Source organism: Mycteria americana, chromosome 4, assembly GCF_035582795.1.
Source record: "Mycteria americana isolate JAX WOST 10 ecotype Jacksonville Zoo and Gardens chromosome 4, USCA_MyAme_1.0, whole genome shotgun sequence".
In the NCBI taxonomy this organism is placed as follows: Eukaryota; Metazoa; Chordata; class Aves; order Ciconiiformes; family Ciconiidae; genus Mycteria; species Mycteria americana.
The window spans coordinates 76,054,929-76,079,117 of record NC_134368.1 but is presented as its reverse complement, the minus strand read 5'-3'; the positions used below and the strand labels follow the sequence as shown (position 1 = coordinate 76,079,117).

Below are 24,189 nucleotides of genomic sequence, written 5' to 3'. Positions count from 1 at the left end.
TTCATGATTCTGCCAGCTCATCTGCGACTTTAAATCCATAAAGCTCAGAGGATGCTGCTGTAGGTAAATTTTGAAGAAGTGAGTTCCTTCACATGCTTCGGATTGTAGACAGGACTTAAGATCTCTCACAGCAGTGACAAAAACCTGCCACCTGCAACTCTGCATTGTAGTTAATGTAAAAAGAGCTATAATTGTATTACAGAGGGGACTCTGCATATGCCAAATAGGCTTTCCTTGCTCAAAGAGTTTGGTTTAAGTGGACAGGTCACTTGCTTAGACGTAGTGGGAACAACACAGTTTGCCTTTGTAAAGAATATTCTAATTTTCCTATTGCAGCTTCTTTCTTTCCCCAGTATCCCTGTAACATGTAAAAACATTCCTGTAATATGCATGAAGAAAAATGGTGTGCATAACTTCCCCTTCCTTTACCCTTCCTTATATGATGACTTTGAACTTACTGGTTTTCTGTTCCTTTAGATTACTGAGTCAAACTTAGTACAAGCAGGAGAATGAGACTCGATGTGTGTAGTGCTGCAGTAAGGCTTACTATTTTCCCAGAGTACTTGGTTCTTGGCAGGAGAGCAGGGTCTTTCTCATCTCTGAGCCTTTCACTTCTGCCTTCTGTTGATGCTTTTGGGATTGGTAATCCTGAGCATTTTCAGATATATATGTGGAGACTGGAAGATGGCTGCTGTCCCATCAGATGTTCTTCAAGCTTGTGGACCAGCCTCCTCAAGTCAAAATCACCATAGGCCATAGTGCTGGCAACAGCACTATTTAAAAACTGGATCCAAGCATGGCTTCATTTTGAACATGACTTGGGCAATGGTTTGACTACAAACAAACTTTACAAACCTCTGAGACACAGCTTGATCCCTGTGTCTGTTGGATTTGGTCCATGTTTTCTAAAGCACTACAGAAAGAAGCTACCTTGATCTGCATGCTCTGAAGACTTACGGTTCCAGGAGTTGGATTTTTATCTTGTGCCAGGAGAGTAGCTTTGTAAATACTCTTTCATGGGGTAGCTTTTAATTTGGGTGTGGGGTTTCTTTGTACCCCTGCTGGTACCAATTGATTTGGCGCTAATTCAGAATATGTTCTGGGCATTGTGGCCAGTCTATTTTCAGACCCACTGTATTGCTTTTGGTGTTTCAGGAATCATGTCATTGCCCTAAGTGTTCTGTGATTTCCGCAAGGCACAGGAGCAAATTTGAACAGATATGGCAATAGGGCTTAATTTGAATTTGATGAGCTTACGTTGATAGAAAGCAGCTATTTGCATTCTTATAATCAAAATGTTAAAACATTAAACTTCCTAGAAATGTATCATCTTCAAAATGGTTCCTAGAAAAGTGCTGGGATGTCTTAATGTTGGCATGGGCACATGTGGCAATTTAAGCAGTTACCCTGAGGTAGGAACCTCAAGTCTGAGCAGCCTGATTCAGCAGAGCATACTTTCAGAAAGGGGCCACCTGTTCTGGTCCATGGGATCTATTAGCACCATACAAGCCCCAGATTAATCCATATTGTGAGCAATCGACAGAAGCAAAGCAAAAAAAGGTATGCGTACAGTGGCAAGGGAGGGTTCATTGAACTTGGTGAATTTTAATTATTCATTTATTTATTTACAGGCTGGGCTGTTAGGGTTAGGGCTATGCAACAGCAATTGATTTCCTGATCTTCTTTCAGAGGTAGATTTAGTGTAGTGGCCTCTGATATTCCCCCTCCAACATCCCCCCCTTCAACTGGACGTGGGTATGGTGTTGCTTTTATGATAAGCAAAACTGGTTAGGGAGATGAAGAGACCTCAAAGCTGTTCACAGTCTAATTTCTCTCCCTTCTCTGCCCGTCACCCTAAGAAACAAACTCAAGCCAGCACTGTGTCGGTGACTGCCTTGTGAGGGAGGAGCGAGAGGAGCAGCAGTGGTGACATCAAATGTGCTTAAGTGATGATCTCTTGTGAGTTTGGGGTTTTTTTGTGTTTGTTTTTTGTTGTTTTGGTTTGGGTTTTTTTTCCTGGAAAGCTGGATGAAGAGAGGTGAGAAATTACAGTCCTGATATTTGGGGAGGGGGAGTACAGGGATCTGCTTCACTTCCTTCCCTGCCGCCTCACCCAAACAAATTCTGCCCCTGTAGGTCTTATGGAAGGAAAGGGAGAAAATTGGAGGAACTTGCTCCGTGTGGTTTCCTTCTGGCTAAAGCTGACCCAGCTACAGGGGGAGATCTCACAGTGAAACAGATGCTGTGTTCTTCAGAGGAAGTATGAATTTCAGCCTCTAAAAAGATCACCCTAAAAGCCTGAGGGCTATGAGGGGAGGGAAGATACTTCAAAAAACCAAAACACCAATTTGGGTGCATAAAGATTTGAGAGAGATTCTTTTAGGAATGCTGCATCTGAGCCCCGTACATGTTAGGCATATGCAGAAGTGCAGTAAATCCTAGTCAGGTGATGGGCTGGCTGCATCATGCATGCTTTCAGGTGGTATATGGTATGGACAGAAGGACTTTGTATCCTTACAAAGGGATTAAGTAAAATTCAAAGGGAAGGTATTTTACAGTCTCCCTGTGTACCCTGTTCCAGTTCTTAATCACCTTTGTAGTTAGAACGTTTCTTCTACGATTTGGTTTAAATTTGCCTTTCTACAAATGAAACTGATTACTCCTTAGTCTGCTTTTGATGGTGATGCAGCAAATCACTCACGGTTCATCTTCTTAACACCTTGTGCCTTGAAGAAAGGTATGCTCCCACTCCTTCCCCTACTTTTCCAGTTCTCCTCTCGTCAAAAACCTCATTTTTAAAATTCTTTACTTTTCTTTGCTTTTAAATGTACTTGATGAAGTTTTCCTCTGGGTTCCGGTTTGCTTACATGTCTCCTACTAAGGTGCCTGAAACTGAGCGCTGTAGTCTACTTGAGGCCTCGCCAGTACTTCAAAGCTATTGAGTGGAGAGCTGAGTAAAGTGAAATGACGACTTCATTTCTTTCTTGTAACACTTCTCTGAATACATCTCAAAATTGCATTTTGCAACAGCATTTCCAGCCTGTAGTTTCCGAGCCTTTTTAGTAGGATGAGTGCCTAGCCAAATGGTTTTGTTTTATAGTTGTGTATGTATGTATTTATTTTATGCAAAATGTTGTCTCTTGCGCTTGCCTTTAGTGATTGTCACCCCATGAGAAATGCAGCAGGGTTCCATCATATTTTCCTGGGAATCCTGATGCATTCATCATCTTGTGATGCTTTCATAAGGCTCTTGTGAGAATGAGCAATGAGGGGAGGAAAAAGTTGGCCTAGTTCCAGGACTCTTACATGCATAATTGAGCCAAAATCTTAAATTTTGTATCCCCTGGAAACTGATCATGGGGAATGTCCAGATTAGTTTTCAGAAAAGATTAATTAAGCAAATTGGCAAAGATAGTTCCCTTGGGTGAAACTTTTTTGTTCTTGCCTTTTCTTTTTTGACTCTGTTTCTCTGATACCTTTTTAAACTAAAACTCTTACAAGAAAAGGTTAGGGTTTTTTTTTTATTATTTACTATTCTGTCTTAAGTAAATGTTGAAATATTTATCCAACAAGCATCTGAGAGTCACTGTTTAAAAAAAAGAAAAGGGGGGGGGAACCCTTCAACAGTTGCATTAAAGTGAAGAAGGGAGGCAAAAGATTTTTTTTTTTCTTCTTATTTCAATGGAAAAAATGGATGTGCTGTCACCTTTTTCATAGATCACAAGGAACAAAAAGAGCTTTCTTTTACAGGTTAGACTTTAAAATGTGGTCTTTGTTATTTAGAATGTATGAATTAAGAAAGTATGCGGTTAGATAACTAGCATTAGGTCTGTACTTGTAGTCTTCTTCCAGAAAGGCTGACCATAAACTTTTCAGAAATAACTTTTCACTAAAATACATGCTGCCCTGTTGTCTGAGCTTCTGAGACACTGCAATCATCATGAGGTAATCTAGGAGTGTTTGTGTGCATGGTGGGAGAATCAAGTGAGGAAACTGCCTATCAGAGCTCACTATACTCACTGTCTTATTATCGTTATTTATGAAAAGTGGTGTTCTCAAGTATAATGGTAAATAAATATGATTTAAAATTAACTGAAAAGGTCAGAGGAATGGATTTGTGAAAAATCAAATGAGGTTTGATCCCCCCCCCCCCCCCCCTGCCGCCCCCTCCAGATACAGTTCTGCTCTGCTTGCTAAAGAATATCAGATCAGGGTTGTACTTGTTTAGTTGGAAGTCTTCGAAGATTCTGGTCAGTGGCCTCTGTCTCTGCTCTTAACTGAAGAGATTGGGGATTTTGTATTTTATGGTTAAGGAGCTTTTTCTACCACCTGTCTTGGCATTTAATCCTATGTTAACAAAACCAAACCAGATTTAACTGTTTAAATGTGCAGTTAACTTTGTGGTCTGCCCTGTTAATTTTATGTAGACTACTGGAATGTCTCTGTCCTGTAGAATAAGGGCTTTGACTACTGAACTTTTGCAGGTTTCTAGCTTCTCTGATCTGAAGATGATAAAACATATGCCACACAGATTTCTAGGGGAAAAAATACGGACAATTTTTGATGTTAAAAGGAAGTAGAAATTTGCAGAGGGGGAGAAGGGAGAAAAGCTTTGTGGTTGGTTTTTTGTTTGTTTTGTTTTGGGTTTTTTTGTTTGGTGGTTTTTTTAATTAATTGTAGCAAAGACCAGGAAAGTGAGAGACGAAGAAGGCCAGGTTTCCTTCTACATTCATTGACTCCTAAAGCTCTTGAGGTGCTGAGATGGGTAACTTTGCAGCTGAAAAAATGGCTTGCTATTTAATAGGGACAAATGTGATATCTGACACTGCAACAAGAATAAACAACTGTGTGAATATAGGGACTAGATAGGAAAGGGCATCGTTCGTGGTTCTAGTTGACCTGTTTGGCTTGTACTCACAGTTCTGCAACAAACCTGGAGATCTTGAAACATGCATAGAAAGCTACTCTGAGGAGAAGGAGTTCAATCTCTTTTCTCTACTTCATGGGGAATAGGACAAGAAATAGCAGGCTTAAATTGCAGAGAATAAAATTTAGTTTAATAGTGGGGGCAGGGGGGAGAAATTCCTATCAGTAGCACACTGTAACAAGTTATCTGGATAGGTTTTGGAGAAGTGGTCACTGGAGATTGTCAATGACAGGTTAGAAAAATGCATATTGGGAATAGCACAGGTGTCCCTGTTGCTTTCCTGCTGTGACTGTTTAGGGCTTGGTCTGAACATTTAAGAACTGAATTCTGTCAGAGATGCTAATGTTGAGGATCCCTTTGTCACTTGAGCATATTTTCCTGCCTATTGAGACATACTGATTTAATATAAAACAGGCAAGAATATTTTTCCCCTCTTCTTCTTATGCCTATTTAGTTAAAGTGAAGATGAGTTACAGCTAAAAAATTTAGTGATTTGCACAGCTATCCTAGTGACAAACCTCACTTTCTGCTGGAGAGTGTGTTCTGCTTGTAGCATTTAACCTTCATTGGGAATGGCTGGAGTATGAATGCCTCATATGAGGCCATCTGGAAAAGAGCTTCTCCTGAGGCTTATCAATATTCCTAACAGGGAACTACCCAGAGTCTTCGTTCTCAGAGCAGCAAGACTGGAGAAGCAGTGACAGCTATAATGGCAGGGCGCTAATGACTTTGGAGAATGTTACTTTTGTAATTGGAAATGATACAAACAATGTCATTAAAACAGATTGTTGATACCATTTTTATTCTTGTCATAGGCTTAGCTATAAGAATGGATTCACTCTAAGGAGATGACATAAGAATTTTTATGCTTTCCACAATTAGACGGACGGGTCATGAGGCTTTAACTCATGAAATGCTGTTTTTCCAGAACAACAGCTAAAGTAAGTGAGGATTTGAATGACTGCTTACTTTTCCTTCAGTTGAACAGTAGCACAGAAGAAGTGAAATGTCATTGACATGTGATTCTGAAATGTGGCTTGAGAGCTGGGAGCTCTGACTTGAGCTCTGATTTTCTTGTTTGTTTTGGGTTGGTGTTTTGGGGTTTTTTTGTTAAAGATGTTGCTCTTTAACAAAAAGATCTTTATAGCCCAGTGTGTGGTATAAAATATGAGAAGCTTTTTTAAAGACAAAATCAAGATCCCTTCCCTTCAAGAAACTTCTTATTCTCCAAGTAAATCTGCTGTTCTAATCCTTTGAGTCTCTACTCATTCTGTCTTCTTTTTTTTTTTTTTTTTTAGAATAAGTAGGTACAAAAAGTTAGCAGCAGAAAGGGATGGTGGTGGGGAAGAGAAACTTCAACAAAGGAGGCCTTCTTGAATGCTTTTAATGCAACACTATCAAATTTTGCTTATCTCATCATTTTAGGTCATTTTTAAGATCTAATGGGCAAGTAAGACCTTCTGTCAGACCTCCACTATTGGTGACTGACATCTTCGTTGAAGTACCCAGCATCTGTTTATCATGTTCTAGTATCAGTCTTGTTACATGAGAAGGAAATAGCACTAGGAATATATTCTCCTGGAACAAGTGGCAAACAAGGACTAGGAATGGTTTCTATATATATGTATGTATGTAACACAACCTTGTATTTGGGTGTTCCTCGGTTCATTTTTTAATGTTTCATCCATTGACTATTTGAATAGTCTGCCTCCAGCTGAGCAGAGAGTTGGGAGTTGGAGCACTCCTGAAAGTTGGTATAGCTGCTAGCAGAAATGGGCAGAAAGTCTGAGACTAGGCCAGATTAGGGGGACACAGATAGATACAAAACTAGAAAATTTGGAAAGGACTAGCTACAGCTTTTCATATCTGACTGCTGGTGTTTCTTTCCACAGTACTGTGAGAAAGGCCATCTAACATGGCTGATAGGTTAGCTTTAATCAAATAAACAGCTGTTTGTTTAATGCTGAGAAGCTGAAATAGAAGAGTTGATCAGAAAGAAAAAAGTCAGTCGTTCAGTCTGTCTCCTTCTCTACTAGAATTGCAAAACATCAAATAAATACAGTTGAATCTGGTCTGAAAAGGATGAAGGATGCTGATGGCCACAAGTCATGTGAGACGAATACTGCAGATACCTCATCTTCATTCTCAACAATAAAACAAAGTCCTTTAACACTGATTTATGCAACAAGGCAACTCTTCATACCTTTCATATTAAGTTTTCCGTTTGTTCCCCGCACTGATACTCTGAATAGATGTCTTAACACAGAAACGGAACTACTGGTTAAAACTTATGCTTTGTATTTTGTTTCTGGTTTAGGTGGGAAATAAGATGACATTCCTACGTAAGTCCTGTTACACTCAGATCCCTGACTTACTGCAACGACCATAGAGAGAGCAACAGCAAAATTCTGCTGGAAAGTCAGAAACTCACTGTAAAGCACTCCTAAATAGGATTACAGCCACTTGCTGCTAGCCTTCTGTGAGTAACTCTCCAAAACAAAACCGAGATGGAATTCATGCTGGCAGAGGTGTGACTTTTATATTTTACATTCTGAAGCCTACTGAATGCACTCTGAATAAATGTGCAATGTGTTTAAGTTTCTCAGGTTGTAAAAGTCTGCCATGGCCGAACAGGGTAGATTTATGATTGTGATGATGAAGTAATACTAAATTCCTCTGTGTTCAGAATATATCCAAGCTGTGTGACAAAAATACATAGCGCTAGCTTCCCCTTCTGGCCAAAAGAAGTAAGTGATCCTGAAGGCAAGAGTCACACGAGTTATTTCTCAATTTTATTTCTATGTGCTAAAGATAAACACTAGTTTTCAGAGAACAAATTAATGCTTAACTGCCACTGAGGGGTGGAAAAGTGCTGGTGGAACATCTTTGCTTCTTGCAACATAATATAATTATGTGTTGAAATGGAGTTGCTGTTGGAACACAGAATTCTTTTCTAAACATGGGCCGAATTTGGAAAGCAATTAGATAAAAATACCAACTTCTGGACAGAAGGATTCCCTTCTAGACCCCTATTAGCTGCTGCTAGAAACAAATATTTTACTCCTTTTCGTATTCTGTATTCTAATTTTCCCTATACAGCTGCATCAGTTATGACTGTAACTTTTTGTTTGTTTGGGGGTTTTTTGCTTGCCTTTTTGTCTTATTAAAGATTCTCCTTTCATTTTAATTCTATGGCACAATATTTTGTAGCATTAGTATAAGCTTTGTAAATGTAGGGTGTACTAGCATAAAGGTGTTTATTTTGTGGTATAAAGCGACAATACACAATATGATCCAACATGCTTTTTAACAAGCCCTTTCTACGTTAGTTTGCCAGTCTTTTACAATGTTGTATTACTACGTTGCTGGATGGGTTGTCATATAACATTGAATCTTAGCAGAATCTTTCCTCTTTGTCATTTTCACTCCCATCTGCTACAGCTGCCTGGAAAAATGGGACATTTAAATCACTAAACAATTTTGTGTTATAAGACGACCAAAGTCTTGCTTTTGTGGGCATGTTGGAGAGTAAGCATGCAAACACAACATGCATGCATATGCATACATAGCAGAGAAACAGAAACTACCTGCGTCATAAATGATAGCCTCATGTTTAGGACGCTTAGGTGGACTGCAGGAAACAGGCTTCCCTGTTCATACCACAGGTTTGGTCCGAATTGGAAACACTTAGGTTTTCCTGTGTCTCGGTCTTGAATCCCGATTATCAGATTTATCATGGGCTTGGTCTTCCTCTTTGTCTTGGCCGTAAGTGTCATCCTGGAAGCGAAAATGTGTCTTGATATGTTTTGCTGCAATGTTATGTTCCTATGGACAATTCTACCCACTATCTCACTTCCACCAATTGTGGTTTTCACCTGCTTGTGAAGCAGTCAGCATAGGGATGTTGAGATGGAGACCTCTGAGCACCAATGCTGTTGGAGATGTAGGGAAAAACACTTGAATGCATGAAAGATTACATCTCTGCTCTTAATGTTCAAGTTATAAACTGAGTTGTGCATTCATCATTCGTTCCTTGCCCCAATGTATGCTTCACCTTGTGAACAAAGGTATTCACTTTTTGGTGTATAAGATTGTGCTAATTGCATACCAACCTAATAAATCTTTAGCACACTGGGCTGGGGGGAAGGAGGATTGTATTTAGTCACTTGAAAGTGTCAGTCCTTTGCTCCTGTCTTTGTCAAATCCTACAGAACTTAGAAATTGCAGCTGATCAAGCCTTTCCTTAAGACAAAAGTAGCTGGGAACGAGGGTGCCTTGTCAAAGTCAAGTTCAGATTGTATTATCTTTCTTATGTTTACTAATATACTTGCTATGGTTTCATTACTGTATTGAAAATAATCAGGAGGAGGCAATTAATGATTTCCTTTTCAGCTGTGCCATAATGAACTACAAGAGAAATATTTTGATATCATGGGTCATTGGTGGTCATGGAGAAAAACATACTCCTTAAGCCAAGCTTTTAAATACTTTCTTAATTGAAAGAAAAAAATTAGTATTTTACTGGCAAGTGACTTGCCCTTCCAGGTTTATAATTTTAACAACGAATCAGTCTTGGAGAACATTATTTAACTTGCTTTTACAACCAGTAGTCTATATGAATAATGTTTTGGGGGTTTTGCCCATATAGTAATTTTATTTTTATTTTCTAAGAAATGTGAACATTTACAGAAAAGATAATTGCTTTTATAAGAAAATATTTTTTATCTGTCCCCTTTATGTCACTTTATATCAGGCAGTTCATCATGAACAATTAAAACACTTGTGCATAAGCAGTAGAAAACCTTCCTGTAATGGTTGATGTCATTTCTCACTAATGTGCAGTCATAGCTCAGTTCATACCAACAAGAAAATGTTGAAGTCACTGCTATAAAGTTTTGTGAAGAAACTTCAGAAGAAACTTGTTTATAAAAATGTTACACAACCATAAACCCATAGTTGTTTAAGATGAATTTTTCCTCTTTCTTCAGATACTGTCTTGTAGGTCTCAGCCAAAGCTCAAACAGCAAATTTCTTTTTCCAGCTTCCTCAGGCAGCTCTGACAGCTCCGACAACCTTATGGCTCGTCACCAGCATGAGGACAGTGAATCTGCTCAGCTGTTGGAGTGTCCCCTCTCTGTAGGTTGCTGAACCTGCAAAGCTGTGGTAAGGCTTTTGTCTCCAGACCTAGCTAGGGAGCTGACTTGCTGCTCTGTCCTGGCCTTTGTAGTAAAACCTGTGAATGCCCGGTACGCAGCAAACGTGTTTGTATAGTTGTTAATGAGCCTTTGGGGAGATTTGCTGCTTTTGTGCTATTTCCTTGCCCGAGTCATGAATGCAAAACCTGAGGCCTGGCCTCATGTTGCATTTAAATGGGCAAACTTTCAGCTGTGAATATGCTTCCTATTGTTTTTATTTCAGGTGTCCAATTATCTTTTAAGATGAGGCAGAAGGAGTATTTTGTCTAAAGTGCTGAGACTGTTCTTATTAAAAGGCTAGTGCTCTTTACTGAAAATAAGGTTGTAATCGGCAGTTACCTTAGTGTTGTGCAGCAAAGAGGAGATTGGTTCAGTCTTCTCTGCTTGTGTGAGAACTGAAATGACTTGAGGGGTGTCCTCTAAAATAAAGGATAAGTGGTCATCCAGTTGCCATATCGTTTCAGTTTGTGCTGTGGCAGGGACTGTAGTTATTGTGTAACTTGGCTAAACCTGATATGCAGGTAGGATTTAACCCTCACCACAAATGGACGATTATTTGTTACTCCGGTCAGCTGTTGTGGGTTGCAATGGAGGAGACCCCGATTTCTCCTGTGCGTTGGAAGGCAATGGGCCTGGTTCATAGCCACAAAAGGGGAAGCGCTGTGATGCTGGTTCCTGGGGGCTGGGGGACAGGCAGGTAGTACTCGCAGGATGGAGCCTGATAGAGTTTGGATGCTGAACTTCAGTCTGTGTTACGTCAGCCAAAATTTCTAATGTAGTTTAAGGAATATCTTGGGGTTTTTTCTTGGACTGCTTGTAATAGCAATAAAACCACTAGTCTAGTTGGTTTTAATCATACTAGCCAAGAACATGCATTTGCAAGTGAGCAGGGTGGACAATAGCCATGCAGAATGGAGAAATGTTGGAGGAAGAGAGAAAGAGTGAAGACAACCAGGTGCTACACTGCAAGTGCAATGTGAATAGTCAGCGTAGGAATTGCCACTGAATTTGTATTCCTGAATGAGAAGTTAATTTTGCAATAAGGCATAGTGGAGAAAGGGATTTGGGAGCGTGGCAGAGCCTTCTTAAACACCCTTCCCAGCCTCACAGGGGGAGAAAGAACTGATGAAATAATCTCTAAGATGAAATCTCATCTCTAAGAAGTCATAATTTCTTCTTGTAAGTGGTGCAAATTTCATAATTCTGTAACCATAACCAGTAGTGACTGTAGGCATGCCAGACCTTTTAACATAGAGAGGGAGGGACCAATAGAGAGTTCCTTACAGAAGTACATCTTTATATGTTCAGGGAAAAGCTGGTGAGTTTCAAGCTGATGCTGTTTATTTAATTTCATCAATTATTTGTCCTGTTGTAATTTCATTTAGATCATAGAGATTGTTAGTTTTGTATTTGCCTCTGCAGCACATTGCTTATAGCTATGTCTATGAATGTATTAAATATCGTCGTGATAATAATGTGCACAAAGATTACTTTGGGACCTCTTTAAGAGGAGGTGAACAGAGCAGGGAAATCGGAGTGCTGCCAGAGAAAGGAAGAACGAATGAATCCAACTAAAACTGCAAGGGGAAGCCAGTTAGACGGAATGTAAATTTGCATGGTGGAATTTGGCAAAGATGCTCATGGTAATACTGTTTCTCCTGTGAGAAGTTACAGAAGGCTCTTTTTCTATTATTTTATAATGATTGGGATTCAGTTTAACATTTTGTCTGAGGATTTGTGCCTCCCTGCACCCTTACTCCATGGCACAATACTTTATAACACTTGACAGGATGTTTGATTTAGTATTGGCTCAGAAGGAAGACTGCCATTTCATGAGTAACCAGCAGTACCATTTTCTTTAACATCTGGGGTAGATTTGCAGCAGGGAGGTTAAAACAGATCATTTTCCTTAAATCTTGGACAAGTTTGCAGACTGTGATGGCATAACTATGGGATGCACATTTTTATTCTTCTGACACCCCTGGGGAAAAGAAGCAGAGAAAACGCAAAAAGGAAGATGACTTAAACTTGAAATAAAATTAAAAAAAAAAAAAGGCACCTCCCCCTCCCCCTGCCCCCGATAAAATAAAAATTTAAAAAAAAAAGAGAAACAAAGAGGCTGATGTGGAAAGCTACTGAAGTACCCTTCTGAATATCTCAGCTAGGATGTTAAGTGAATTAATCATGACTGGGTAAAGGAACGCATGAGCCAAGAGAACTCCATATGTTGGAGATCAGAAAGCACAAAAACAGTGAGTCTGACCAAAATTCATTGGGCTGTGTGTAATAAAGACCAAAAAAAATACATGTTTGCTCACATGTTAAAAGACCATAGGGGAAACATAAGAGCACTGTATAATATGACAGAATGTAGATTAAGGACACTCTAGATATGGTCCAGCTTCTAAGGAAAGATTTTGCCTATTTTGGATGAGGTTAGAGTAACATAAAATCAGAGATGGTAGAAGAGCGCACAGTTCTGGGAGACCTGTGTAATCTCTATTCCAGAATATTGAAAGAAGGGGTGTATGTAATTGACAGTGCAATAGGAAGTCTTCCTGTCATATCTGACATTTGGGGACTATAGTCTCTGGAGAAAAGCAAACTTGTTGAATAACAGAGTTGAGAGGAAATGGGGAAAAAAAAGAGGTGACTCGAACAATTTGGATTTCTACACCCCACTAGTGTCTTGAAACAGTTCTTGTAGGAAGAGTACTCTAAAACACATACACACTTGTTCATGGTTGTATCAGATTGGCAGTACAACTGATGAACTGGATAAAATAGAACTTTTGTTCTTAACTGCTGAATGCACAATTTAATCTCATTCCTATTATCCCTGTCCACAAGGTTATCATAGAGAACTGAACAATCCCCTCTCCTCTTCAGTGTTGACAAAACATGCAATTGTGCGTACCCATTCATCTAGTTCTTGCAACAAGGTCAACGACAAAAGTATTCAAGATGAAAGCACACAAAGTGGAATAAAATGCAGGATCAATGATCTGTGATGAAACCATAGCAGAATGGCTTTTTTGTTGTTGCCACTGTTATTAAAATAATAGCGGGGATGTGCTACCTAGGTTTAAGCACAGCACTTGAAACAGAGAGCCTTAGAAAAGGCTTGTTTAAGGAAGAGATGATAGTGATACATGCTAACTCTGATGAATAAAGATCTGGTTAAACAGAAAGACTACACAAGGCTATTTTGAAATGGGAGTTCTTGCCTGTTTCTGCTGTGGTTTCATCGCACACTGACAGGGACACAAAATTGCATGTTTTCTCAGCTCTGCAGAGTGGGTTGTTCAGTTCTCTGTGTATGATAATGTTGTGGACCGGAATAATAGGAGTGAGATTAAACCATGCATTCAGCAGTTAAGAACAAAACTTTTGTTGTTTTATACAGTCCATTACTTGCACTGCCACTCTGATAGGACTGTGAAGAAGTCCAATGCATTCTAGAACAGTGCTACTATCATTGTAAGGCACTAGTAACAGCTCAGCCAGCAACTTGTGTGCGTTTCTGTTTATTGGAAATAAATGCATGTACTTCAACAAGAGGTGCAGAAAAGGGACTAGAGAAATAATAACAATTAAAAAAAAAAAAAACAACCACCCCACCAAACCAACATTCCATGAGAGGAAATTTTAAAAATCAGCTTTGTTTAACTTGGCAAAATGAAGACTGAAAAGAAATACAATTTAATAAACATGTTTTGGGGGTTTAAGCATTTCTTCTGCCTTCCTGGTATCTGAAAATAAATTGGGGAGTAGTAAATTGTCATGCACAGATTCAAACTGGACATTTTTAAGATTTCAGATGCAGAGAGAAATGAAGATTTTCAACATCCTTCCTTCTAAGGACAGGACAAAGAAACTGTTATTACATCAGCGTGGAAGTTTGTGTACTCATGAAAGGACCAGAACTGAGGCTTGGGCATATGTCCAAAGCGAGGGCTTGAAAAGAGATGTGTTGTGTACCTGTAGTTTATTTTGTTAACGTGCCTTCACAGAAAGTTTATTTTTGCACCAACTGGGTTCATTAGTTGGTTTCTGAGATCACCAGGATGTTGGATTAGAGTCTAGGGTCACTTTTTGAGACCAGCGTGAGGTTTCAACCACGTTTGATGTGGAAGGACCTGCTTAGAGCGTGTTTGCAGGGCGGTGGCTGTAGGGCCTCGTCTCGCCGTGCAGAGTAAGGCGGGCGTCCCTCTCCCGAGGTGCAGTTTGTGTCAGCTGCTGAAATTCTGCCCTGGTGCCACCCCAGCCCTATGCTGCCACACGATCGAGCAGGTGGCTGGTCTCACGGGTGACCCCAATTCTGCCCAAAGGCGAATCGCTGGAGGCAAGGGAGGGTGAAGGAGATGCTTCCTGACAGCACGAAGGCTCCGGAGTCTCTCAGGATGCCACCACCCGAGGGCCGCTGCCAGAGCCCAGGCGGGGCGGGGTGCCTGGCGAAGGGCAAGGAGGATGGCGGTGGCTCTGATCGAGTCCGGTCGGACTCGATCCGAATCACCGCCATCCTCCTTGCCCATTTCCCTGATTCTGCGGACGCCGGCGGCGACGCCCGCGCTTCCCGTTGCCGGCGGGGCAGCACAGCCGGCGTCCGCAACGGCACCGCGCGAGGGGGCGGGGGAGGGGGGCGCGGCGGCGCATGCGCGGCCGTGCCGCGGCGCAGGCCTCCGGTTGGGCGGGCCGGGACGCCCGCGGCGGGGTGGGCCCCTCGCCCCGTGGCCGGACGGGTTCCGGCTCAGCGTGAGGACGTCACTTCCCCGCGGCGGGGAGGCGGGGCGGCAGCCGGTAGGTGTCGGGGCAGGCGGGGAGCGGTGCCCGTCCCGGTAGGGCACCCACGCGAGGCTGGCGCGAGACGGTGATTTCCCCCCCCCCCCCCCCCCCCCCCCCCCAACGGTCGCCCCTGGGCTGAGGAGATGGAGCGGGTGCGGGGCTGGGGCTGTCCAGGGTCCCGGTAGCGGGGACCCCTCCCAGTGTGCACCTTCCCAGACCCGCGGCGGTGGGGGCCGCCCTGTTCCCCGGGAGCGCGTCGTGGCAGCCAGGGTGAGCCTCTCCCCAGAGGCTTCGGAAAGCAGCTGCGAGGGAGGCTTTTGTGAAGGAGAGGCCTACCGGACCCATGGAGGACCTCTGCGTAGGTCGATCTGTAGGCTTTTAGCGGTGCTGAGGTGGGTCAGAGCAGGCCCAGAGAGCGTGGTGGTTGTGCCTGGTGCTGCTGCTCTTGTGTCGGTCCTCTGGGAGGTTTCAGCTCCTTGAATTTATTTTTAAATGTTTTTGTGGCTTGACCACTTTTTTTTTTTTCTTTCTGGAAATAAGGTGCCAAAAGCTCATCCTGAATAATTATTTCAAAAAACCTTGCGACCGTGAAAGTAGAATATACAGCAATTTCAGTAAGCACAAGGGTTGGTTTGTTCCTGGATTTTTAGGGTACTGTGTGCTCTTAGAGGCTGTCTTACTTAAAAGTATTTTTTATTTATCTGCTTACTTATAGTATTTTCATTTATTAAGTATAATAAGAAAGAGATGCTATGCTATTGAAGATTCCATAGCTTCTTTTTGTTCTGTTTTTTTTCAATAGGAAGAGGGAACTAACTTTTTTTTGTTTAAAACGGTAGGTATGGATAAAATAAAAACTGATGATTGCTTGTGTACGTAGGTTTCATTTGACTCCTTACAAGTGCTTTGAAGGAAGTAAAAATGTTTTTCTTTCTCTTTAGGGTGTCTGCAAACAGGAGTGAACTGATGCCTCTGGTACTTTTAATTCCAAACAAGATGAAGATCCCCTCTTTGCTGCTGAGATTCCCTCGTTGTTATTTCTCTAGAAGAACTTACTTCATGAACTTTCACTTCACTTCCAGAGCAGATTTCTTGTGCATTGAATCTCTTATGCCAATGCACCGCTATCGTACAAAGTGGATATGTTCATCAAACAGTTTGAGGAGGGAGCTGTGTCAACAAGTGGCCCCTGACCAGCAAATAGAGGGACTTTCTGACAAAGAACAAAGACTCGCAGACAGACTTTACAATGGACTAATCCAGGGTCATAGAGCCTGTTTAGCAGAAGCTATTACACTTGTAGAATCAACTCAGAGTAGGAAGAAGAAAATAGCCCAGGTGCTCCTTCAGAAGGTATTATCCTACCACAGGGAACAAGAAAAGTTAAATCAAGGAAAGCCACTTGCCTTTAGAGTGGGTTAGTCCTTTTATGTCTGTCCAGTAGTTGCTTTGACAGAATTACAGTCCTCACCTTTCATTATCTCTATTGTTCTTTAAGTATCATGGTCTGTAGTCTTGATTGTTGGTTTCTTGTGGTTTGTAACCAATCTAGATCACTTGTGTTGTCCAGTAGAATGATGGCTTGAGCTGGAAAATGCTTTTGAGAAACCTCTAGAAATAAATTTTGCTTCCGGGGCGGGGGGGAGGTGGTGGTGTGAGTTATTTGGGGTTTTTTAAATAACTATTATAAGCTGAAATATTAGGTGGTTTTCAGATTGATACAGCTATTATCTACACTTAGATAGGGAAGGATATAGTTAAGCAGACCTCTTCTTTTCCTAAAGAATGTGTTTTCTTGAATACTTCCCAAATCCCTTCATTAATCCACAGAAGGAAAAATATGTACCTTTCTGGTTTATGGCCTTACTTTAAAGCAGCCTACTTTTCAGCTGAGGAGACTTGAACCTGGTTATCTTGGAAACTATAAAGTATTTTTCCCTTGTAAAGAGATGGGACTACTAAAGTATGTCATGTCTACCTGTCGTCTCTCATGTATGGGTACAAAGGTAGTAAGAACAAGAACTTGGGCATGGGAGTGAGAAATATTTGGTGGAGGTTAACAAGCTAATCTTAGTTTGCATGCTTTGACATGTAAGTAAATCGCCTGATTTTTTCAAAATAACAGCTCTTCAAGGTAAGGGCTTTTGCTTTTAGAGTGTGTGTGTCATAAATAATGAGTAAATCCAAAAAAGGCAGATTTAGGATATGATGTTTTTAAACTTCTGAAGTATAAGTCAGTATAAATAAATTTATTTGGAGGAGAGAAAATAAGGCTGGATAAACCCAATGTTATGTTGGTATCGGTAGGATGAGGGGTGGTGAAGTGAGCGCTGCTGTGCTGGGTGAACCGAGGTAGTGTATTTCAAGTCAATTACAACTGCTTAGTTAGGTATATCGGTTGTGGCATAGCTTTCATTTGCCTTTGTTGTAGTATTGTGCTAAAGTATGAACTGATATCAACTTAGATGTTGATGGTGTTCATGTGATGTATTATTTATTTGATTAACAAAATGTTTTTTTCTTCCTAATATGATTATTTAGGGTTATCTGGTCCTCCTGGTGCGGGGAAATCGACTTTCATAGAATGCTTTGGGAAAATGCTTACAGAAAGAAAATACAAAGTGTCTGTGTTGGCTGTAGACCCTTCCTCTAGTACAAGTGGTGGTGAGTGCAAATTAAAGTTTGTCAGGTTTCTAATACCTTGTCAACTATAAGAGTATCTCTTTGGGCCAAATGAAGGAAAACTAGGGGGCCTATAAAAGTAAAATATTAAAAATAAATGTTGTATTAAGTTTTCATTTTTTCCCCATGTGATATGAAATTGGGAAATATGTATCAATGTCCTAATTTGTCAGCTTTTCTCTTTTCCAGCGTTTGAATGCTGCTGTACAACTTTTTTGTCTGAAACTTTAGAGACCTGTGGTTTTCTCTCTCTAGTTGTACTTATTTATTTCCCTGTGGATGAAGGGAGTAGAAGGGCATTTGTTCTGCTTAAATTTCAACAGTGGTAATGCTGATCATTGGGTAGGAAGCACATGCTAATTTAAAACTATTTAGAGGATGCTGCAATCCAAACGTAGATCAGGTTGGATTTTAGAACATTCATTAGTTCTTCTCAGTAGGAATTTTTGGATTTCTGTTGACCGTACTGGTTTCAAGGTCTCCTGATGCAGTATCATTGACCATTTGTCTGACTTGTAGCATGATTCTTCCCCCCCCCCCCCCCCCCCCCAATTTGAAATTCTTCAAAGTTGTGTGGCTGTAATCTGTCACTTTCAAATCAAAAATTGTAGGAAAATTATAGGCTGACCATGCTTGATTAATGGTATCTCTGACATAAATAATAGAACCTTGATTTTGATCTTTTTCTAATGGGCAGCTGCCAGGGAACATTATTCCTTTTTCCAGCTTCTACACTGTCAGAGAAGATGTTGCAGTGTGTAACTATTTAAAAAGAAAAAAAACTTCAGCATTGCAATGACGTTGAGCTAAGAAAGACTATATTCTTGAATGCATACTTTCAAGATGCATCAATAGAATAGCAAAATATGATAGCAAGACTGCATCAGTTAAAAGAATTGATCATCTCTCATCTTTTGGAACGTGCATTATGCGTGTAGATCTCACTGAATCCGATTTAAAGTTTGCATGAGTAGAAGGAAGACAGAGATTTGTCCCTTTGGACAGAAACAGCAAAGATTCAGTTGTGCGCCCTGCTGCGTATAGGCCTCAAAAAGCCATTCAGGAATTGCAGAATTCATTCTGACCTAGAACAAATTCTTCATACTTGGTAGCAGTAAGGTCTGCTTATCAGGCCTTTCCAGCTTCTGATAGGCAGGAGAACCAGGTAGTAACTTCCTAGTCCTCAGCAAAGTCTTGAGCAACTATTATTGGGAGATTCTTATTTGATTGAAGTAATCCAAGAGATCTGTCTTTTCTCACTCATTTATTGGGGGTGGAGAGAGAGGGAAGTTTGGCTGTTTTGCACTTTTGAAATAATTTAACGTTAAACATTTAAGGTTCTCTATTGGGTGATAAAACACGGATGACTGAGTTGTCAAGAGACATGAATGCATACATCAGACCATCTCCAACCAGAGGGACACTGGGAGGTGTAACAAGGACCACAAATGAAGCCATTCTGCTGTGTGAAGGGGGAGGCTATGATGTTGTTCTTGTGGAAACAGTAGGTATGTGCTCAGGGTTGTTTTTTTTTTTAATTATCCTGTTGTGGTATCTAAATAAGGTGTGTTACTAATTGCATACTTTCATCCTTGATTTTGCTCATGCTTTCATACATGATTACTGGTTGAAAATGAATGCCTATTCTGTCAATTTTCTAGTCCTGTATCTTTTGTAAAAGCACTGTTTTGTAAAAACTATTGTTTTGTGTTGCCTTTGTTAGTGGGATTTGTTCATGGTGCAATACTGGGATCTGTCATAATTACTGTCATTAATGTGACTGAAAGTTTGCAATAAATGGTGAACTCTGGATTTAATTTTTTAGGTGTGGGACAGTCAGAATTTGCTGTGGCTGATATGGTTGATATGTTTATATTACTGCTACCACCTGCAGGTGGAGATGAATTACAGGTATTTTTCAGTTTCTCTTATTGTTACCTAGGACTAGAAGGAGAAACTTAAATCCAAGATCTAGTATCTGTCTGTGAAGAAAGTCCATCTCAATAGTGTTTTGTAAATTATACTGCTACTGTTGAAGTCTTTTCAGTGTCTTACCAATTTATTGCACAGTTAGGATCTGATATCCTCCCCTGATTTTAGAAGTATTAGGATGTAAAATTTTTATACTCTCTGACTTACTTTGGCCTATTTACTGGTTATATATGATTTTGGGGGGTGGCTCCGTATTATAGGAGAACAGAAATCAGTATAAATAGGTTTGCAGACTTGGTCATGCTTTGGTTAAATGTAAGTCTTTACACATGAAATAGGTTATCATGTAAACTCGGATATCCATATTTAGTTTTCTCGTGTCAAAGGAAAGTGATAACTAGTAATGACAGAGGCCGTTGGTACTACTCTTGCATGACTAGCACATACACAGACATGCACACACAAAAAAATCAGCAAGAGCCATCAGAAACTAACAAAGCATTTTGACCTGCTTTTTGTGATTAATCAGCATGTCACAGTCCTTCTGGGTATTCATGATTTCTCTCCATGTTCCATTTAGGGTATCAAACGGGGTATAATCGAGATGGCAGATCTAGTTGCTATAAATAAAGCTGATGGTGATTTAGTTGTGCCTGCACGGAGAATACAAGCTGAATATGTTAGTGCTATGAAGCTGCTTCGCAAACGTTCAAAAGTTTGGAGACCAAAGGTTTGTGTACTTCACTATGGTTTGTGGGAGGGGGTGGGTATTTTTTTGTTTTGTTTAGGTTTTGTTGGTGTGTTTAGGTTTTTTTGTTTGGTGTCTGTCTTTCCCCCCCCCCCGCCACCTGCCCAAAATAGTGCTGAATGAGTTAGGATTGTTACAGTCTCATCTAGCTATACTAGTCTCCCTGGGCTCTTTTATAAAAATTTCAGTTCTGTTGTTTAGTTTTACACTGTGCTAGAGAGTTGATTGCTGCCATTTCTGTTTCACCTCTGATCTCAAGGTGTGCCACATGAAACACTGTGCAAAGCCGGCCCTGCTCCCCATGATTTCTGTCCTGAGCTACAATCTCTTCACTACCAGACCTATTACTAACATCAGTAGTGGTACAAACTTGTTTTGCTCTTCGTAAACTATGCGTAACTTAAAATGTCCCATAAGCTATTTCTCCCTCTTTGTAACTCTGAAGCCTGTGATTATCTTTGTTCTTTCACTTGTTCATGTGTTTCCTTTATTGCTTTACTTTTTTTAAATTCTTGGGCAAGAACCTCATCTACTTGTGTATGCAATGTCTAGATTATTGGAATTCTCATCCTGTGGGCCTCTAGTTTTACAGCAGTATTCTATCTATTAAAAGGTTATGGTAAATTATTAAGGACAAGATTCAGTACTTACTTTCAATATGTGTATATAAAATTAGCACACACACACTCTCATTCCCTTTATTTATATGCATGTATATATAAAGGAGGTTTGCTTTACCCTGGTGTTAAAAATGACTAATGGAATTAAGTTTAAATCAGCTAGGCTGCTTGAGGCTTAGCCATAATTTGAAATTTTTGTTTCTAGATCTGATGAGAGGTCACATCTGATAAACGTGACCCAAAAGAACTGTTGAGACCAGTGAATTAAACAGGTTATCAGAAATCTGTCTGTTTCTCAGTGATGGTAGTGTCTTGACAACTGAAAGAAAGAAAATATTGACATGTAGGGGCTGTATCCTATCCATTAGATTAGGGAAAGAGAGAGAGACTTCTTAAAAAAAAAAAAAAAAAAAAAAAAAGACTATTCCATTTAAAAGATCATGTTGGATGCCTGAAATATTTTTGGCAAAATGAATTCCTAGTCTGGAAAGCAAATGCAAAAAATAGTCAAAATATCTCCTCTCTGGAATATTTTAAGTGCAAAAGCATAGCTACCACAGTATATCTACTAGAATATGTAATTAACTCTACATTTCAGTAAAATGTACCTTTTAGCTAAAGGACTCATTAAAAATTATTCTCACTCATTGTACAAGCAGTTGGACAAGGCCTGTTTATCCCAAATACTGTGGTCTCAGGGTCCACTTATAGTTGGTAGAACCCAATTTTGAGATCTTTAAAAAAAAAAAAAAAAAGGCAAGCAGCACAAAACTGCTTAGAGCTTCATGAAGTGAGTGTATTGAACTAAGCTTGCCTTACGCATTTCTTAATTTTCATGCAATCTACTTGATGCACTAATTGAACCCTCAAGCCCAGTAGTTACTTGGCTTTAAAAATTCTTCTGAATCCAACAGGTAATGCGCATCTCTGCCAAAACTGGAGAAGGTATCTCGGATATGTGGGATAAAATGACAGAATTTCGTGACCTCATGCTCACAAGTGGTGAGTTGATTGCCAAACGACGGAAACAGCAGAAAGTGTGGATGTGGAATCTCATCCAAGAAAATATGTTGGAACACTTCCGGAGTCACTTGGCAGTCAAGGATAAGATTCCACTTCTAGAAGAAAAAGTTCTTAGTGGTGTCTTGTCTCCTGGGCTGGCAGCCGACCTGCTACTGAAAGCATTCAAAGATGGTCTCTAAGCATTAGATTCTACTCTGTTCTTATTAAGCACTTTATGTAAACATGAACATTAAATACATTTTTTTCTATGTGTGGATTCAAATGTTTTACTACAGCAGACATTAGTAGAATACCTTTCCAGTACTCTGCAAAAAAAATACTGTAGGATTCTGTATATGTGAAGATCATGACAAATTCAAACGCTCACTCAGAGATTACTGCAGACTATATTGGAAAAAAGTACATTTCTAAGTCTTCTGTTTGTACACGTCATAGATCTGTTGGTCAAATATGTATGCCTGTGTCAAAATGTGACTGGTTTTGGGAGGGTGGGAGAGAAGGGTTTGTGCTGGTGCAGAGTTTTAATCCAGTTATGGGACCATCTTAGAGCAGTTGACACTGCAGCTTTCCATTCTAATACAGCATCAGCTGTTGCCAGTATGGATTGCTTTTTCTTTCCTCACCTTGAGTGACAGCAAGAACATTGGACCACCTGGCAGCACCTGACCACAATCTTAGTTTAAATAAATTGTGTGCATATAAATAGAATATAGTGGTGTTTGGTGCCTGTTCGGAAACTATAGTTAGTTATTATACACTATACACTAGGAGAATAGAATTTTAACCGTCCCAGTTTCTAAATAGTTGTTTTAATACAAAAGCAAAATTTAGTTAGACTTTTTTTAAATGCAGACATCAAATGGAACAAATGTCATCCATGATATTTTAATAGCAGATGTCTTTATACTAGAATAATTTATCTCTAGTAATAATGGTTTGAGGTTTTCTGATATGACTTAAGTTTTTTAGGTTCAAACAAAATGCCCAGTTGTGTTTGGGTTTGGGTTTTTTTCCCTCTCTTGTAGAAGACATGACTGCTTACAACCAAAAGTACTTTTTTTGTTTGGTTTTTTTAGTTTCCCTTGAGAACAAATCTGGAAGAAGCATTTTCCTAAGCCATGATCTAGAAAGCAGAGCTCATCTGGTACCTACTAAATATGAAGGGTAAAGTGGAAAAATGCTGAATTTTGGACACCTGACAGAAAACCAGTAAAATAGCAGGAGATTTTGTGAGTTGCTTACATAAATTGACTTAAAAAAAAAATATTGGAAATTATGATTTTTATAGTCTTGATTTTTCTGGACACATACATAAAAGGCATGCTGTCTTTAATTTTTATTTTAGCTCAGTTTCACCTGTTTGGCTTCCTAAGAAGTATGTGTTTCACACAGCGTTTGAGTTCTGGCAACCTGAGTCTGAATTTTTGAGACAATTCCAAGGTAGCAATGAATTGGTTTACTTAGATCCTCTTTCTTTTTTCCTTTGTTTTTTTTTGCTGGAGTGATTTTTTTTTTTTTCCTCTTCCTTCCCCTCATCCCAATTGTTACAGTGTGTTCCCAACTAAGTTTACTTTTTCCTGCTAGACTTCTGTGCTTCAGAATTTTGATTCCTGCATAGGTATAATTTGGCAGCTATCAGAAAAGGTGAATGATTGTTGAAAATGCTGAGGATTTTGTATACTTTGGTTTGTCAAAGTGGCACAAATTAAACAATGCAGAAGAAACTTCCATCCTCAGTGCTAGTCAGTTATTTTTCCCATTATTTGATCATGTCTGTATAATTGTCCATATAGTTTTACTCTAAAAATATGAAGCATGACCAGAAAGTAAAAGGCAAACTGCAAGGCAAAGTAAAAATACTTTGTAATTAAAAGCAATTATCCCTATATACATTTGCAGTGAAATATTAACAAAGAGCATTGTGGTGTTTTGTGGGACATACAGCCAGGGCATTTCTTTGTTAAGAAATTTTGCACTGGTGCAGCTGGTTTCCACCATCAGAAACCCACTTATTCCTATTTCTTAAACTTTGCATCCCAAATGAGTAATTTGGGATTGCTGCAACCAGCTACCAGAAGTAGCTGAAGGAATGTTGGGGGTGGCAGAAGCACAGCGACTTTGTTAGGACCATGCTGAGCTGTTGTGAAAAAAATGTAGCACTTACAGTTTCTTTTCTATTTAAAAACAGTCTCTACTGAATATGACAGAAAGTGCCCCAAACTAAAAGCAATGTCTTCTCTCAGCTTTAAAAATTAACTCTATTTTGATGGTACCTAG

General features: G+C 39.9%; 1 protein-coding gene across 5 annotated transcripts; it reads left to right on the top strand.

The window, feature by feature from the left end:
• The first annotated feature begins 14,793 nt into the window (after nt 1-14,793).
• MMAA (metabolism of cobalamin associated A) lies at nt 14,794-23,595 on the top strand. Of its 5 annotated transcripts, XM_075500952.1 has the most exons (8): nt 14,794-14,922; nt 15,849-16,324; nt 17,449-17,571; nt 18,927-19,097; nt 19,415-19,500; nt 20,102-20,251; nt 20,529-20,631; nt 21,804-21,995. In XM_075500952.1, the coding sequence occupies exons 2-8, from the start codon at nt 15,874-15,876 to the stop codon at nt 21,854-21,856; spliced, it is 1,137 nt and encodes a 378-aa protein (XP_075357067.1). In that variant the 5' UTR covers nt 14,794-14,922; nt 15,849-15,873; the 3' UTR covers nt 21,857-21,995. The 5 variants fall into 5 exon arrangements, with proteins under 5 accessions (XP_075357067.1, XP_075357063.1, XP_075357066.1 ...); XM_075500948.1 differs by lacking the exon at nt 20,529-20,631 and having other exon boundaries at nt 21,804-23,595; XM_075500951.1 differs by lacking the exons at nt 14,794-14,922; nt 20,529-20,631 and adding an exon at nt 14,949-14,992 and having other exon boundaries at nt 21,804-23,595.
• Nucleotides 23,596-24,189: the final 594 nt, after the last annotated feature.